The 18,950-nt window shown below is 42.0% G+C and overlaps 1 protein-coding gene across 2 annotated transcripts in view; it reads right to left on the minus strand.

Moving 5' to 3' along the window:
* Positions 1 to 17,838, minus strand: part of Marchf11 (membrane associated ring-CH-type finger 11) — a 103,333-nt gene extending 85,495 nt beyond the window's left edge. The window contains exons 1-2 of one of the 2 annotated variants that reach the window (XM_052743050.1): positions 17,060 to 17,835; positions 15,771 to 15,926 (exon numbers count right to left, since the gene is read on the minus strand). In XM_052743050.1, the coding sequence (XP_052599010.1) occupies positions 15,771 to 15,926; positions 17,060 to 17,572 (669 nt within the window). In that variant the 5' untranslated portion in view covers positions 17,573 to 17,835. Of the gene's footprint in view, positions 1 to 15,770; positions 15,927 to 17,059 lie in introns of both variants that reach the window. The other variant, XM_052743051.1, reaches the window with a different exon arrangement.
* Positions 17,839 to 18,950: the final 1,112 nt, after the last annotated feature.

Genomic DNA, 18,950 nt, shown 5'->3' on the forward strand with positions numbered 1-18,950 from the left:
GCCATTGCATACTCAGTACAGTTGATGAACCAGCCCCCACATTAACACACCAGTGGCGTGTTGACCAGTTTCCATACTTTATCATTTGCTGTCTCTTTTTAGTCCCCATTTTCTAGTCTAGGCTCCAACCTGGATTCTTTAGTCATCATGCTCTTTTGTCTTTTCTTGTCTCAGATGTTCCTCATTCTTTTTCCTTCTGCTTTAAGGCATGCTCCAGCGCCTTTTCGGCTTCTCCCCAGCTTGTTTTGTCTTGTGTTCTTGTTTTACATAACTGTACTGAGATGGGGGTTTAGAGGTGAAACAGTGACATCACATCATATCAAGGGTATGTGCTATCAACATGACCCATCATTGAGGATGCTATCATTCCCTGACAGGGTTAAACCTTGATCATACGACTAAAGCAATGTTTGCTAGACATCACAAACATAAATCCATTCCTTTCTCCCCTTTCTACCATAGCATTTCTCTGTTCTTCAGAAACAAATAATTGAGTACAGTCCACACTCAAAGGGTAGAAGGAATAGAGTTCTACCTTTCAGGTAGGGAAATTGCATAATAAGTTACTTGAAGTGTTCTTGAGAGATTTCCTATTCTTTCACATTTATTTATTTGTTTGTTTGTATGTTTGTTTGTTTGTTTGCTTATTCATTTATTTCTATCCATGTCCACTCTACTCAAGTACTCCATGGTCTATTTTAGCAAACCCTGAAAAAGTGTGGGGGATTTGTTGGGGCTCTCAGAGAATCAATACCAATAGTGTGTGTGTATCTATATATGTGTGTCTGTGTGTGTTTGTATGTCTGTGTGTGTATATGTGTGTATGTCTTGTGTGTGTGTGTGTGTGTGTGTGTGTGTGTGTGTGTGTGTGTGTGTGTGTGTGTTGAGAGTTGTGGCAAATAATTAGTTCATATGACTGAGGCTGAAAAGTCCTAAGACAATTAATCAGTAAGCAAAGACTCATCAGGGCACATGCTGATATCCCAGGTGGAAGTTGAAGGCCTGAGAAACAGGAACACTGACAGAATGCATCGACAGCCTACCAGTCTGAAGGACAGATAGAATAAGATCCAGGAAGAGCTGACACTTCTGCTCAAATACAATGACAAGAAAAAAAATTAATCCCTTGACTTAGAAACAGATAGGTGGAATTCCTTTTCCTTCCAAGAGATGGTCAGCCCTTTTGTTCTACTTAGGACTCTAATTCACTGGACAGGTCCAAACAGATCAGAAAGACATTCTGCTTGCTTCCCCTACAGATTCAAATGTTAGTCTCTCCAGAACATTCTCACAGACACACCCAGAATAATGTCTAAGAATTTGTCCAGTGCACCTACACATAAAATTAGCCATCATACCCAATTTATATCCCATAGAATTATTAACACAATACATAATTAACAAGGCCTTATAGTTATTTTCTGTTTCTCTTATTAATGATCTCAGTTCTAGAATCAGAGGGCCTACTGGCTTTAAAAACCTGGCATCTTCAGGGCTTAGGGCAAGGCTTATATTGAAGCAGTAATTGATAAATGAATGAAAAAATAATCAATCATAAAATATTGATTATATAGTGCATAGTAGAAAATAACAATGATGGAATATTCTGTGGTTACCTCTGGGACATGAGTAAAATCACCCTTCAGGCCAAAAATAAACACATGTATATTAGCTGCTTGTCTTTCTACTATGACAAAATACCTGAAAAAAATCAATTTAAGAATGAAAAGGTTATCCTAGCTCCTGATTTAGGGGTACAGTCCCTCAGGAAGGCCAAGGCAGCAGGAGCTCAAACAATCTGGACACATCATATCCACAATTAAAAAGTAGAGAGTAATGAATGCAAGCTTTTAGTGCTCAGCTTGTTTTTTTTTTTTCTCCACTTTATAAAATCCAGAATCCCATGACCAGAGAGTAGTCCTGTCCGTGATTAGGACAGGTCTTCATTCATCAACTAACTTAAGACAATACCCTACAGGCGTGCCAGTGGTCCATTTCCCAGGTAATTCTAGACTTTGTCAAGTTGACAATTAGCACTAAGCACAAGCATTGCCTGTCATGGTAGGCAACTCATGGTGGCAGGAGCTTGAAGTAGCTGGTCACAGGGAAAGATGAAGTGTACTACTAAGCTGATTTTCTCCATTTTATACAGTCTAGGACCACAGCTCACATGTAAGGTGGATCTTCACAACTCGCTTAACCTAACAGGCATGGCCATAGACTATCGTAATCATAATAGTCCCTCACAATCATGCCCAAATGCTTGTCTCTTATGTTGCTCTAAATCCTATTAAATGGACCATTATTAGCCATCACTACTCCACCTTGTATCAACTTGATGCTCAAGCACATCACTTTTAAGCCATAGCTTTCTACCCCTTGTCTCCATAGGCTTATGGGATTCACATAATGCAAATTGTAATTAGTACATCTTCAAAGTCTCCAAAGACTTTAAGACTTTCAACACTACTTAAGAGATAAAAGAGCAATTCTCATATATGAGACCCAAACAATATCTTAACTGTGAGTTCTTACACAATCAAAAACAAATTGTATACTTCAATTTACAATGGCACAGAATTAACACCTGCATTCCAAAAGGGAAGAATGGGAACAAGGCAAAGATCAGACCAAAGCAAAACCAGCTCCCAGCAGGGAAACACCAAATCCTACAGCTGCAAATCCAGTATCCAGGGCTTCTGTTGAAATCACCTGGGCTTGAAGGGAGTTGAGCATCCCCATGCTTCCAGCTGTTGCCTGCAGCACACCTATGCCTCCAGCTGTTGCCTGCATCACACCTATGCCTCCAGCTGTTGCCTGCAGCACACATAGTATCTTTCCTAGGCATCATTACTCAGGGCCTGTTACTTTCTTTAGAGAAGGCCCTATGATCCTGGCATCTCCAACATCTCCAACCTCAACTTTGCACCTTTACACAGACATTTGCAGAGTCTAACTTAATCTAGATAATACTGATGGGGGTGTCGTTCTGTATGCTGTGAATGTGTTGCTTTGATTGGTTGACAAATAAAGCTGTTTGGCCAATGGTGAGGCAGAATAAGTTTAGGCAGGACATTCTAACTAGAGAGGGAGGAAGGAGACAGAGAGAAGAGACACTGCTAGGTGCCACCAAGAGATGTAAAGGTACCAGTAAGCCACAAGCCACATGGCAAGGTATAGATTTATAGAAATGTGTTAATTTAAGATAAAAGAGCTAGCTATAAAGAATCCTGCCATAGCCATAGCTTAAAAATAATATAGGCCTCTGTGTATTTATTTGGCTGCAGACTGGGCAGGACACAGGAAAACTTCCAGCTACAAATGGCACCCAACAGATTGGCTCAAGTTTCCATCTGAAACCTGAGAATACTTAATAAGCAATTCTAAACTGAGCCAAAAACAGGTTCCTGCTTCATGTTTCATGCAGGCCATGAGACGCCGCAGCATTCGGGCTTGAGTGCAGCATGGCAGATTCCTGCTGCAGTAGACAGTAGTGTCTCCATGCCTCACAGCAAAATGTGTGGCAGATTTAGCTTTTGCTAGTACAGGGGGAAAAAAGGTTTTGGGGCTACATGCTGCTGGATGGAGGCATAGACCCACTGCCTCCCAGAGTCCAGCAGTGAGCATGGTTTCCCCAGAGCAGGTGGTAAATGTAATTCTGCCATGTTAGAAAGCTGAGGTGGGTAGAGCCAGCAGCCAAAGCTGCTATGTTAGTCCTAGTAATGCTGCAGTTTAAAACAATAGATTCACAATAAAACAGATTCAAATGAAATAAACCCTAAACAGTTTACAATGTATGTAAAAATATATGTAGGCTTGGAAGAGAGAGGAAAAAAATATAGACAGTTATATAATGAAATAGAAAAGTTTTAAAAAATAAAGTCTTTAAAGAGAAAGTAAAGGTAATATAAAAAAAATAAGCCACATAAAGATGGAAATCACACACAGAGTCTGGATTATGTTGTCTTCGGGATTTTTAACTGCAGAAAGACATTTGATTATAAAAGCTGCTGTGTTGAATCAATATGTATATTTTAAAGATATCTTGATTTCAAAATTTATGTCTAAGGATGCGTTGCTTTGGAAAAAAGGTTCTGCTTTTGTTTCCACAGAAGATGAGAACCTATGGATTGCTTCCAGGGTAATATGATTTGATCAAGGAAGGCCCCCCTGAGATGCCCAGATGATCCAACATCCAAAAACAGCTTCAAGGCAACTGGCTCAGAGAATACAGCATCACAGACTATTCCAGTCAGGACTTGACCATAATTCTTAATTTTCTCGGGATCCCCTTTAGATTGCCAGCACCCTCATCCAGTGGTAAGTAGTATGAGAAGCTATGCCCAAATTCCCAAAATATTGTTTATAAATGTTTGTTTTTACTTAAAGCAGGTTGATTATAAATGCAATCTCTTTCTAAAGAAGAAAAGGGGATAGTATAGATAAGATAGGATAAAAGGGTAGATTAATAAATCTACTTTTTAAGAGCAACTTATTTAAAAATGTTTTACATTGCTATGGATTTTAGTTTATTGATACAAATTTAGAGTTAATTTTGTTATACTACATATATATTTCTACTCCCGTTTAAGGTATTATGTTTATGTAACTCATTTAAATTGTCCATTACAGTTAAGAAATACAGATCAATAATTAGTCTTCTATGATAGTCAAACTTATAGTGATGTTAAGTTTTCTGGGTATACATAGATATAATTCAATTAGGTAGGTTATCTTCAAACACTTCAAAGACCTACAGAATATGGCATCTAAAATGTTTTTAAAACTTAGACTTTCTGGACAGTGAGGCACGTCTGCTCCTGGCAGCACCAATTTATTTCAGAGAGAAATATGGACATCAAAGACAGTTCATATGGAGTTTATCTTCTTCTTGGCAAAAATAGCCATTTGGACAAGAAACTGTTCTTGCCTGGACTGCTTGACAAAATATTGTATCGAGTGGACATGCAGGACCCATAGGAAGGTGACAACTGAACTTTGCAAGGCGAGATGGTCCTTCAGGTTCCTGCTTCACAGAAGAAACTGCCAGACGTTCTATAGGACACCAAGAAAGAAATGACTGAGAGTCTAGGCCTATGGGCTGAAGATGGATGCTCCAACATTGCAGAGGAACTTTAGGTGACTGTCCAGGCAGGCAGCTGTCTCTGTCTTTCTAGATTTTTGGAAGTTGCTCACAATGCTCTTCCTATTTACTTAAGTAATATTATATTCTTCTGAGGTCTTTGATGTAGTGGAAGACTAGATAGTTATTATAGTTTTCCTTAGTCATGATAAAAGATAAATTAGATATGAAACTTTAGACTCACAAATATAGGATAGATGATAAAATATTTTCTTTAATTTTGCCAAATACAAATAGACTAGATGTTGTAGCTGTAATTATTGCTTCATAACTGTTCCATTATATGTAATTTTACTATGTTAAAGTTAAAACCTTCCTTTTGAATAGAAAGAAAAGGGGAAATGATGGGGATGTCATTCTGTATGCTGTGAATATGTGCTGCTCTGATTGGTTGATAAATAAAGCTGTTTGGCCAATGGTGAGGCAGAATAAGGTTAGGTGGGACATTCCAACTAGAGAAGGAGGACTGAGACAGACAGAGAGAAGAGAAGCTGCTAGCTGCCGCCAAGAGAAGCAAGATGTAAAGGTACCAGTGAGCCACGAGCCACGTGGCAAAGTGTAGATTTATAGAAATGGGTTAATTTAAGGTATGTGAGCTAGCTAACAAGAAGCTTGCCATGGCCATCATTTAAAAGTAATATAACCCTCTGTATGTTCATTTGGGTCTGAGCAGCTGTGGAACCGCAGGGCCACGGGAGCTGGGCAGGACCAGGAAAACTTTTAGCTACATAATACTTCACAGGATTGTGTCCTAGTTGATTCTCAATTTCATCAAGTTGACACTATTAATCTTCACAATCCATTCCCAAACTATCGCCATGCTCTGTCACGTTAATAATCTGCATCACTCCTGGTGACTTGATGGTGGAATTTCCATATAGGGAACTTGAGAGATAGATGGTATTTTTCTCCTTGCAGATTCCAAGAATGGAACTTAATCATATCTCAAACAATGGGGCATGATTATTTTATAAGTCTTTTTCTGTAATGGACATTAGCCTCATCAGTAGCAGGTCAGAGGAGGAGATTTATAGAAGAAAAGGGTAGTCGTCACTTTTCCTTGCAAATAACTCAGAAATGTTTCAGAATCTATGTTTTGTACTCCATAGCCAGAAGACCACATAGCCCAAAGCTACCCAACAAATTTCAGACACATTCCTTGCAATCTTGTTAGCTAGCCTAGCATTCCCTGTGTTGGGTTTTGTTTTTACTTCTTTAAACTACTCACGTTGTCTAGATCTAACATGAAACCCACATGAGCGACCGCACTATTTCCAAACGACTGCCATGAAAGAAAGAACAATGATATATCAGGAGGCTTGAAGGAGGTCTGGGTCTGAGGCTGCCCATTATTGGTCTTGGGAAGCACTATACAGGCAAAGGCCACCATCTCTCTTCCTTGTGCCCTCTCGCCAAGGGATTAGAAGATTTGCTGGAAATTTCCCACCTATTCTCCCCACATAAAACTGATAGAAAGATGATGCTCAGAAAGTCAAGGAAGAGATGGGCCAGTAATAAAACAAATACTGGAGGGGAAAAAGAGACCCTGTCCTCTTTTCTAGTCAAACATAAGATTTCACATACTTTATTTAAAAAAAAACTAATAGGCCATTAAAATGCATATTCATGTAAAAATCTGCAAATGTAACACAGAGAAGTTTAACACAGTAGCTTTTGAAATGTTCTTCACAATAAGATAAAGCCCCCTGGTACTTGTGGAAGATGCTACCCTTTTCTAAATTCTTTTCAACAAACCACATTGAGCCTGTGTAAGTACCTTGAAATAGTTCTCTATTCATCTGAACTATTTTGTAGCTCAGTGTCATGATGGTTATTGAGGAGGAAGATGCCATTTGGCACAACTGCAAGGCCATATATAGCAAAGGAGTACCCAGAGACCTCCTGGAATAAGAGCTACACAGTTGAGGAGCCCATCCCAAATTAAGCTCTTGGACACTTGCATATAATCAGCAGGCTAAAAGGAGAAGCAAGACAAAAGGCACATTAAGGAAAGAGCCTCCATTATTCCGATTAGAATATATTGTCCATGTGTCACCAGTCAAAATGAACCAACTTGAGATAAAAATAGAAACAGAGTAGGAGATTCAATGTGAGTTTTCACAGCATGGCAAACTGAAGGGAGGGATGGAATGAGAAATGTCTCTTTAATAAGCCCCTACTTGCCTTTGCCTGTACTCAGTGCTTCTAGGTTTTCTTCACATCCTCCCACACAACAGTTTGCAGTCCACCTTTACTGATATCAAACTTCATTTGCATAAATCACATGAAACAGCTGTTGAATTATGAGTTACACTCACAGGGGACAAGCCGTCAAATATCCAAGGATACAGAAAGTACAAACCACAATACAGTTGTTCTCAGCAGAGTCCTCTGAGCTGGCCATGCATTTCCTTGTAATTGTAGTGATTATCTGCTCATCAGGCCACTCTCTGCCATTCTGAATGGTCCGATGCACTCCCAGTTTGTCCTCCGAGTCATCCTCTCTACTCTCAGAAGGTCCAAGAATAGAAGGAAGCTGAGTTTCCTTTGTTCTGATCCCTTTAGTCACAGCACAGCAAAGCCACACACATGGTAAAGCAGGAAATGAGCAAGGAGGAAACAGTCTGCCCATTGCTATATTCCCCTTTGCTGAAGTAGTGTACCCAGCACTCAAAAATCATTTTTGAACTTATGTTGCAATGGTACAAACAACGCATCAAAAAAAATGTAGCCTTTTTTTTCTGTCAGGTGGCAGATTTCATAGCAAAAATGTATATCCAGTAGACTTTCTTAGCAGGTCATCTACAGCCATGAGCACATAGTGAAATTTCCAACAACTTATTCAAATTTCCTGAGCAAATGGTATGGGAAACCCTTCAACCAATGACAATTTCAAGAAAGCAAGTGTGTCATACATAGCAATTCCATTTTCACTGAATCTTTTTTCATGACATTTTATGTTTTTTAAAGAGTGGATACATCTCACTGGAAGCTGTTTTTGATCTTTTGTTTTTCTAAATCTGGGTTTTAAAAAACGGATCTCTTTATTGCTTTTGAGGCTTTTTGTTGCAGTCTAAAAAACTGAAAACATTGGTCCAGGTATATTCTGAATCTCACTGCTAGCAGATTTAAGAAGACAGATGGGAAACGAACAGCCAGCAAACAGAAAACCAACCCGTACTCAGGTGATGAAAGCAATTTTAATTCCTTAAGACAAAGTTTCACTGCAGAAGTAACAGAACAGCTATGATTCTCGCGCTTTGCTAAAATGCTCACTCATGTATTCACACACTCACTCATTCATTCCTATCACCATTATTCACTGAATGCTCACAAAGTGACCAAAAAGATATTTAATCTCAAGCAATATTGTGCTTTATTCTGTGATTTGTTCTAAAACTTGTTTCACTCAAGACTATGCATGCCCCATTAGAAATCCAGGTCTAAAAACCCTAAGCAAAGTAGAGGATTTCAATATTAGGACATTCAGAAGGAACTATGGACACCTGGTGAGTGGCAGATGCTGGAAGGGTCTGTGTCTGGATGGGCCTACTAGCACTCTCCAGATGTGTGCCAGGACTCACTGAGATGAGAGGATGACTTTCTCCAAGGATACTGAGGGCTTCTATGGCCCTGTCTTCCATTTCTGGGGATACTGAAACCATCTCTGTGGTCTAAAACAACTAAGAAACTATTTGAAAGGAATAATGGGTTGAATATCTAGCAATAGTAAATATTTAATACTTTTATGAAGCAGAAATGTCAACATCTTCTAAATGATGTAAACCATTATGATTTTTCTTAAAGTTGCAAACATTAAAACTAAAAACATATTGCCCATGTGATTCTCTAAGAGATACCCAAGTCTGCCTTCCATTGTTGGAACTACTGCTGACCACCATGGAGCAGACCAAGTTCTGTAACTGTTTTTTGTATATGCTGCAATTTTTACATTTTAAAATGAAATGAGGGGAAAACTCAAAGGAGTACCATTCCTTGAAACATTATGATTAAGTGAAATTAAAGCTCCAGTGTTGCTAAGTGAAACTCCCCTGGAATACAATCATGTCTGTTCATCTATGTGGAATCTGCAGCTGCTTCCAAGCTAGGGTGGTAGCCATGATGCTCCTAGGAGTTTAATTAACTTTCTATCCTGGCCCTCTGATTTAAATAACCAGGTATCAAGTGAAGACATGTTGGAGCTGTTTGTAGTCCTCTAATCAAATATTCTATGCTACCCTAACTTGCTTTGAGGGATAGATCCACCCACATTTATACTGAAGATCCTTTCTAGAAGAGGCAGCTAAGTGGACAGCACAGACAGCAAAGAGGAGAAAACATATCAAAAGAAAGGGAAGATACACTTTAAAACATCTATAAAATATGGAAAAGCAGATGTATGTGAAGGAGAAATTTCTGGAAGGCATCATCTACATAATCTACATTGTCTCCCAGCCCCTCCATGTACAGGTTTTTAAAAGCACCAGAACCCATAAAGTCCCAAATGCTCCCTCCTACCTCCCCTCCCCTTTTTCCTGTCTCAGAGCCATCTGGCTTTGGGACAATTGGAGAATCAACAGTACACAGTTCTGTACAGTAAACATGACAGCTATAGTAGTACACAAAGCTCATCTACATATTTCATTCAGCAGAGAATCATCAATCTTGTCTACTTAATGAAATACAGATTCACATGTCTTGAGAATTAGCAAATAAATGAGACCAAACCAATTTCTAAGGTAAAGAAAGTTTCTTGTGAGGTGTTCCCTGTTTATCTTGGCATTTTTAGTTGCCTACAACTTATGCCAGCATATACATCTGAAATATATGTCTGAACACTGTCTTTTTGACATTGGGAATGATCATGAAAAGCTTTGCCTCTGCCCCTCGTCTTCTACTGAACCCATGAAAATGTCAACAGGAGCAACAGATAGATTAAAAAGTCAAAGTAAGACAAGGTTGCATACATGTAGACATGTTGACATCATTATGAGTGAAAATGGTCAGGGTACTATTGCCTTAAAAGGTAGCTGGCCAGCATGCAAGCCTCAGTTCTTCCCCAGGTAGACAGGCCAAGTAGACAACATTCCTCTTTTCCTCTGTTCCAGTAATGGCAGAGGAGTAAGGAAACTGTGGGGGATGGGTGTCTATTTCCCTGTTGATCTGCTGCCTTGTGATGCTCTGCCAAACCACCCTGTGTCATTACCCTCCAACAACCTCTAAGGCTCCCTAGCTTCCCACTGACTGGCCACATGCAATTCACCTGATGGTGGCCATTCCAAACTACAAATTAACAATGGCTCTCTGACTTTGAATAAACCTATCCTGGGAAATAACTACATTTAAAAGTCTCCAATTTTCAGATTTCTAAATACAAGAAGACTCAAGATGGATGTAAATTAGACTCATGGGGAGGGACATTTGAACTGTAAGTATGTTTGCAACACTGAGATCAGTAAATCTCAGTGCTTTCAAAAATACTGATTTATTAATAATTTATGATAATAGGTTCAGTTAGAAACAAGTAAAAACCTAGGTGAAGAACAATGTTGGAAAAATGAAACAGAATGTGGAATTCACACTCACCTGGTTACAGAGCAATCTGAATGCCTATGGATTATGATGTGTATATACAAAAGAAGACTATTTAGTCTTACACAAAGCAAAAGTAACAAAAAGAATCTCTGTCACTTGCCACAATATGGGTGAAGCTTAAGGGTTTCATGTTAAGTAGAATAAGCCTGGAATTGGGTCATAAATACCATATGACTTCACTTGTGTGTGGAATGCACAAAATATTGATTTTTTGCCAGCAGAATGGCAATTATCAAAAGATGAGATGGGGTTGGAGTATGGGAAAGAGAAAACTGTGGTCACCAAGTATAAAATTGCAGCTAGATGCAGGGAGCAAATTCTGGTTCCCCATGTTGTTAACAACAATGTTATCTATATTTCAAAAGAGCTAAAATACCGTGTTTTAGATAATCTGACCACAAAAAAATGTTAAATATCTGATGTGGTGAATACATCAATTCGTCATATTTAATCATTCTACAATGTATCCATGCACTGGAACATCTCTTTGTACCCTGTAAGCTTATACAATTATTATTAATTAGTTAAAAATAAAACTTAAAGAGTAATATGGAAAGAGGGCAGTAACAATTTAGTGACAACAGAGAGGCAACAAGAAGCACCTCTTATCAGAGGGGGCCAAAACCCCTATCTCTTAGCAGGTTGAACAAGTAACAATGATGATGGACAAGGAGAAAGCACAGCCATTCTAAGCATGCCATGTATGTTTATGAAGTCAATGTGCAAAATAACATATGGAATAGGTTTCATTATGATCTCCCTTTGAAAGGTAAGTCATTACTAGAGAAATGGCTCAGGGGGAAAAGGCACCTGCTACCAAGCCTGGGGACCCAAGTTGGATCTTCAAAATTCACATGGCAGAAGAGAACCAACTGCCATAAGTGGTCTGTCCTCAGACCTCCACAAGAATGGCATGGCATATATGCACATGCATGTGTGCACACATACACACACACACACACACACACACACACACACACCACAAATGCACACACATACTAAGCAAATAAAGGTAAAGACTATTAAATATAAGTTAACTCACATGTACATAATATTATTGTTAGGGCTTCTTGTGTATGTAACTTTTTCTATCTGGAGGCACTGCAGTCTGAGTTTTACTTCAAGGTTAAAGTGTCCCACCCAGCACATAACCTAGCAAATGTTTTCCCCTCAAAGAGTCATATCATCAACAGCATTCATAAGCTACAACATGGCTTCATCAGTTTATAATGTCACCAACATCTTGAAGTAAATGTGATCTTATATGCTCATGCATCTCAATTCTCAAACTTAATTATGTGATTCAAAACAGAATTAGCTTTAACTCTTAAAATACCATTAATGTATCATCTTGGATGTATTAATAAATAAATTCTGTAAGTAGGGAGGAAGGTAAATGCATTTTAATCACATCAAATGTCTTAATTAACTCCTACTGCTAATGACGCAACAATTAAGGTGTAAATGTGTCTGCTCGATTTCTCCTAGATTCTACCACTGAGCATAACTAAAACATAAGTCAAGCAAGTGGGAGAATTTGAATATTGATGAGAAAAAATAGTGAGTGAAACTAAAGTGTTAGGCATTCCGTGGCATGTTTTGTTCACACATGCCTGTTTCCTGACCATCACTATCCCTGTCTCCTCAATGAAAAAATATGAACATGATGACATGATGGTAACAAACATTCCTGGAAAGTGCATAATCAAACACATCAAACACCAAGGGGCAAGTCAAGCTTCCATGCACTGATAGCCTCCTTCAGCTCAGAGCCCCCAGTAGGGAAGTTATAACGATGCCTACTGGTCCACATGGACCTGATAAAGATCAAATTGAGAGATCAGGATGGGAAGGCTAGTCATGCTAGACACTTTTTCCTGCAGAGACGGTCTCTCTTTAAAAAAGGTCTGACTCCAGAAGCAGAGTCAGTTTGCCCTTCTCTTGAATCAGAGCCAGACTAAATTTGCTTTAGATAGAGAACACAGCAGATGTGAAATCAAATCACTTCCAAGGTTGAGCCTTAATAGATTTGTAATGCTCACTTGCATCCTCCTGAGACCCAGACACCACAGTGCTGGAAGCACAGGATGTGGGAAGAGAACTGGGGTACCAGTAAGTATCTCCAGACTGAACCCCAGTCAACAGCCAGTACCAAGAACAAGTCAAAGGGGCAAGCCATCCAGGATGCTCTGACAAGGCCAAACCTCTGGATTATAGTTCCAGGTAATTCCATGTGTGGAACAAAGCTCCCTAGCTGACCTCAGTCAACACGCAGACTCTAGTGAGATAAGTTATAGTGGCTGTTTAGCCACTAAGAATTTAGGAAGCTTGTTATACAACAAAAGACTTTCTAATCCTTCTTAGAGATCTGAGTTAACACCAGCTCCCACTTGCCTCAAGTCTCACTCATGAAAGACCCTGAAATATCAAGCAGGCTATCAGAACTTTCCAGAGAAGAGAAGAACTTCTAACACAGTGGTTAAGACCACAGACCCTGAAGTCAGCTTGACTGAGTTAGAATGCTGATATATCCCTAGGAGAGACTGGCTATGTTCCAGTTTCACATTGTGTAATGTAGAGATAACATATCGCTCAGATTACTAATATGTTACAAAGACTAAATATCAGTATTGTGTGTGTAAGGCATTCTAAACAGTGGCTGCCACAGACTAACTGCTCAGTAAATACTCCTGCTCAGTATTATTGTTTATTCTCTGTTCTGTTCTAGTCCAGTGAACTGCCTGCTCATAGCTATGAGGTGACCCCATGCTTAGGAAACAGAGAGACAGGCATGGAAATGAAGAGCCGTGCACATGCCTCCTGTATGGTTCTGCCCAGGGGGAGGTGACTTTATATCAGGCCATAGGAACACGGAAGCAATGACTGATAACGCCCATGGCCCTCACATTAAGAGTCAGAGTGAATGCTCAGGTTGTGGATCATCCATAATGAAAATATCAAGCTGGGAACCAAACTCTTCATCTGGGCATTAAAAATCCATTGTTTGGGGCTTCATGACCAAATCCAGTTACATAAGGGTAGCAAGCTTGGACTTGGAATACAGCCCAGTGGTAGAATATTTGCTTCATATGTGTGAGAGACCTAGTTCAATCCCTAGCACCTTAAAAAATGAGCTCCAAGCTTTATATGTATTGAGTGTAGTCTTACAAAGTTCTTTCATCTATGCATGATGCAACAACATACTAGCAGAGCATTCATATGAACCTCTTTCTAAACATTACTTTCCATCTCAGTGTCATAATGAGATAATGTCACAGATCATATGTGTGTGTGTGTGTGTGTGTGTGTGTGTGTGTGTGTGTATTCCTGCTCAATATGTGTGTGTGTGTATATATATATATACACAACTAATCTTAAATACAATAGTAATGTTGGGTTAACTTGGGGGATTTTGATTTTTTGAGGGGAAAGTGTTTGGGGAATTGCTTTTGTTAAAGTAATTACGGTATTTTTAATGAAGCAAAATACATGAATTCCTTTTGCTCTAGGATTATAATGACTATAAATAGTATTATTTTGCCCTAGACTTTTACGTCTGCTCAGTGTTCATAAAGAGCCTATTTCTATTTACTGCAAAATTAGTGTTCAAAAGGAATGAACATATAGTAGCTCTCAATTAAATTTTTGACATTTCTAGCATCACGCTGCAGCTCCACTCATCTTCTCACTGGGCGCACTACTGAAGACAAGACTCCTGTCTCTTCCCTCTCATGTATTCTACTCATCATAGACACAACAATGTCAGCCGTGCCATGACCTTTGGACACGGCAGCATAACTAGATCGATTAACTCACGCACAGTCAGAAGTTCTGGAGAAGGTGTCAGGTCTGTGCCTGACTGCAATGTGGCCAGGCTTCTCATTAGCTTCCCCTTTTCAAGTAACTTGTAAGCTTGAGGTGGAGAAATTCCCTCTTTCATTTCATGATTGCTAATCATAACTTAAATGCAACTCTCAGAGATGCAAATTAACTACAATAATAAATAGGGTACCAATTAAATACTAAGAAATTTAAATTATTAAATAACAATGATAAATACATTATTTAGTAATAAAATAATAATTCATATTCTAGGTTTCTTCAGAAACACTACAGTGCCATGCATGTTATATAGCTCAATGTAAATTGGATCTGATAATTTAGATACAAACAAGGGCCACTAGGTTTGATCATGTTGCTCTCTCCACTTTCCCATTGCCTCTTTCATGTCTGGTGAATAGCTCACTGCTGAGTTTACTGCCAGATCTCTGCTACACAGTTCCCCACTTTGCTCTAAAATATCATTCTTAATATTCTGAACTTGAGTCATTTCCACCAAGAAAAACAAGGGGATGGGGAGAAAGAAGCCTATTGGGGAGGGGGGCATTTGCCTACCTATGATATTGCGTCACTGTGTGATTTTACACAAAAGTTTGAAACTATGTACAATTTCAGCAGCATTGTTGAGAGCAGCTGCAGGGGACATGCCTGCATCCACTTGGTAACTGAATACCACCAAGAATTAATACGGACAGAATTGAACTCATATGGAACAGAAGCTTAAGGAGGAAGAATACTCAAGAGTTGAGCTGACAGGTTCAAGGGGAAGTTTCTGCACTGCTAAGTACCCACTTCATTTGCATCTATTTTCCATAAAATGGGCTCGGCGTAGTTTAAGTAAATGTAAAAATGTTTGCTAAACATACTGTATAGCACCTCTAATTAACAAAACAGATTAAGTAGATTCTGTGACATGTTACCAACTTAGACTTTAAGAAATGGAGCTGGCTATCATTTGATCAGTAAACAACAAATTATCAAGGAAATCATTTAGTTAAAACGTCCTTTGGATTTTGCAGATAAAACGTCATGACTTTCTCTAAGCACAGCCTACAAATTCTAAATGGTGGGCTTACTTCAACTCGCATTAAATGTGCCTAAGTAGCATTAAGGGGATCGCTTAGGCAAGAGTGAAAGTCAAGTGTACCCGTGTTAACAAAATTACTCCTGGAAGAGTAAGCGTCGTGTCTACCTGGCAAGGCTGCTTCATCTTAATGGCCGTGACATGGTACCGATAGCAGCACAGTTCGCAGGTCCAGGAGCCTCTCTCACTGATCCACTTTAGCAGACACAGCTGATGGGTATACCGGACAGAACCGTCACATCGGCAGGGATTTAACAACTCACCCTGAAAAGAAAACGGCTCCCTGTGAATAGTCCTGTTTCTGCCCCCACTTACAAACCCTAAGCTCTCCTTCTTCCCCTTCTAAACGATTTACCCAGAAAGATACAAGCATCAAGCTCTATCCCAGAAAACCAAATTAAATTTTTATATGTCTGATGGGAATGATACTAAAGTCTTAAAAAAAAAACTATTTCCAAGATAGTGCTTAGAGTTATGACATAAATGTTCCTCTGACATGCAAAATGTCTGCAAGACATAGCCCCCAATACCCTTGGGAGAAAGCTCTACTATTAAATCTCTTTAATAACTTTTAAGTGGATGGTCAGATGCATTTCCTCTGCAGTTATTCTTAATCATTGCTGAAGAAGAAATGCATGGCGGAAAGCAACCCATAGTATCATTATGCTTTTACTTTTTCTAAATGCAGCATCATAAATATTGACTCGGGGCACTATGTTTCCGAAAGCCTGCATATTCTTATGCAACTTCCTTACTTTTAAAGACATTAAACCCAGTGTTTTCACACACTTTGGAAGGGCGATGCATTATCTTTTCCCCCCAGCATGATGCTTCTCATGAAAGTTTTCATGTGCCTCTAATGGTGCTTGTAATTTTTGAAATGTGTTTCTAACAAAACATCAAGCACATCAATTGGCTAAAATAGCCTTTCTTTTTTAATGTACTTCCTTTTGCAGAACTGTAGTGCCTTTTGCATTAATAATTTGCAATTAAGGAAATATATCCTTTTAGTATTGTAGCACGACTTACCCCGCCCCCCCCCCCCCCCCATAACCCCTATTTGTAGTCTGAGACTAGGCTTTCTGGATACATTAATAGAAAAGACTTCACCTTTGCATCCTATAGATTTGACTCTACTTATAAACTAAAACGCTTTGAGTAATTCACAAGAAACGCTTGATGGTGTTACCATTATAGCACCTGAGGCGTAACCGATTGCAAATTCAGATAGAGGGAAAAAGTGTCGGTTAAATTTACTTCTGTATCTGCCACCAGGACACTTTATCTGCCTTCCCAGAAAGCGGACTGGAGTGGAAAAGCAGGGCTTACTAGGCGTGCGCTGTCCGCGGTGCTGAAAAGGCTCACCGCCTGCAGACCTGGGCTCCCTCTGGCCTTACCTGCTCGGCGCCCTGGAAGCAGATCTTGCAAATGGGCTGATGGTGCTGGTGCTGATGCCCCGAGCGCTGGTCGCCACTGCTGCTGCTGCGGCTGCTGCACACGGAGCGTGTCTCGGGCTGATCTCCGGTGCCCCGCCGCTCGCCCTCCCCGCACGCACCGGCCTCGGGCTCCCCCGGGCCGCCTTTCTCCGCCGCTGCCTCGGGGAGCGCCACCTCAGGAAGGCGCCTCGGACCTTCGCAAGAGTCGCCGGCCGCTGACACCTCCTGGTCTCGGGGCAACAGAGACGGCGGCAGCGGCTCGTCCGCACCCTTGCGTCTTGGGGCCACCTCTACCGGCGGCTCGCCCGACCCCGCGGTGCGCTCCGGAGGAGCGGGCAGAGGCGGCCGGTAGCGTGGGGAGGTGGGGACCAGGGCCGGCTCTCCCGGCGGCGGGGGCGGAGGCGGCGGGGGCAGGGGAGGCTCGGCTTCGCGGCTGTCCACCCGGCTACACCGATGGCTGCCCTCGTTGCTCATGGTGGAACCGCCGCCGCCGCCGTCCTGCCCGCCCGGTGGCGGGCCGGGCGCGGACTGCAGCCAGAGAGAGCACTAGGGGAGGCTGGAGAGGGAGGAGGGAGGAGGGCTGGAAGGGGCACCCGGGCACCAGGACTGGGAGGGCGGGACCGGGAGGGGACGCGGAGGACCGGCGCGGCGCGGCGGCGGCGGCGGCAGAAGCGGCTGTTCGGCTGAGCCGCCGGCTCGGCTCTGATGGAGGCGGCGCAGAGTTCGGCTGCGCGTGCCAGGCGCGCGAAGGGGTGGGTGGGGGGAGGGAGGGAGGGAGGGAGGGAGCGCGGAGATGCGCAGGGAGGCTGGGAGGGAGCAGGCGTGGGACTGGGCGGGAGGGAGGAGGCGGGGGTGGGGGTGGGGGGGACGAGTCGTGCGTGAGAGGGAGGTGTGGGTGCAGAAGAGGACCCGACTGGAACTGGGGGATCGCTGGGCCGCTTCCACCAACCCCGCCCCGGGCCGCTCACGTCGGTTCCGGGGCGGATTGCCCCTCTCAGAAGCGCGCGGCACTGCGGCTCCCGTGAGCTAGGAAAAGGGGGAGGGGTCGGAAGCTGCTGAGCCAAAAACCGTTACTGGGTGGGCCTGAGGGGGGGATTCCGTGGCACTGGCCGGGTGGGGGCGCGATGGGCCAAGGGGAGACCCGCCGCGTGGGAGTTGGGACGAGGGAGAGGTAGGTATCCCTGTGGTGCAAGGACCCATTGAACAGAGGCGCGCGGGAAAGGGCTCCTGGGGACTGATGCTGTAACTGCTTTTTACTCTACTGTTGTTTGGGGGATCCCAGCCCTTTCCCCTTCAGGGGACTCTGCATCCCTTGCCTTCAAACAGAAGCCTCTGGAACCTTTGTCATCCCACTGTCCGTCCCCCCCCCCCCCTTGAATCTTTCAGTTCCTCTGTCCCTCTCTCCCGCAGTAAGCATCCTGGGTTTGTAAATTTTTCAGATGCCTCAGAGGGTGGAGGGTCACATCCTGTGGCAATGCCCCGCTGTGTGGCTTGAGTGGTGTGTGGATCTCCATCCTTGTAGCAATGTCGCTGCCTCCTTCCCGGGAGAAGGGGCTACAGCCTTGAACCTCTGTTTGACTCAGTCCGGTTTCTCTCTCAAACTCCTTCTGAGGCCCGCCCGGTTCCTTTTTGAAGGGGACCCCCACCCCGCGAGCGCCCCGCTTTCTGACAGGGTACTGGACAGAAATCTGCGCTCCTGCACTCTGGCAGTGTGTTCCAAATCCGGCAGTCTGAATTCTTAAGGCATTGGATTTATACCCTGAAAGGTGTCTATGCAAATCAATTGTGACTTTTCACTGATGTGGCATTTTAATGATTTGGACACAGCAACTGGCCCTGGAAACATTGGTTT

Source organism: Peromyscus californicus, unplaced genomic scaffold (assembly GCF_007827085.1).
Source record: "Peromyscus californicus insignis strain IS unplaced genomic scaffold, ASM782708v3 Scaffold_18__1_contigs__length_77618521, whole genome shotgun sequence".
NCBI lineage: Eukaryota > Metazoa > Chordata > Mammalia > Rodentia > Cricetidae > Peromyscus > Peromyscus californicus.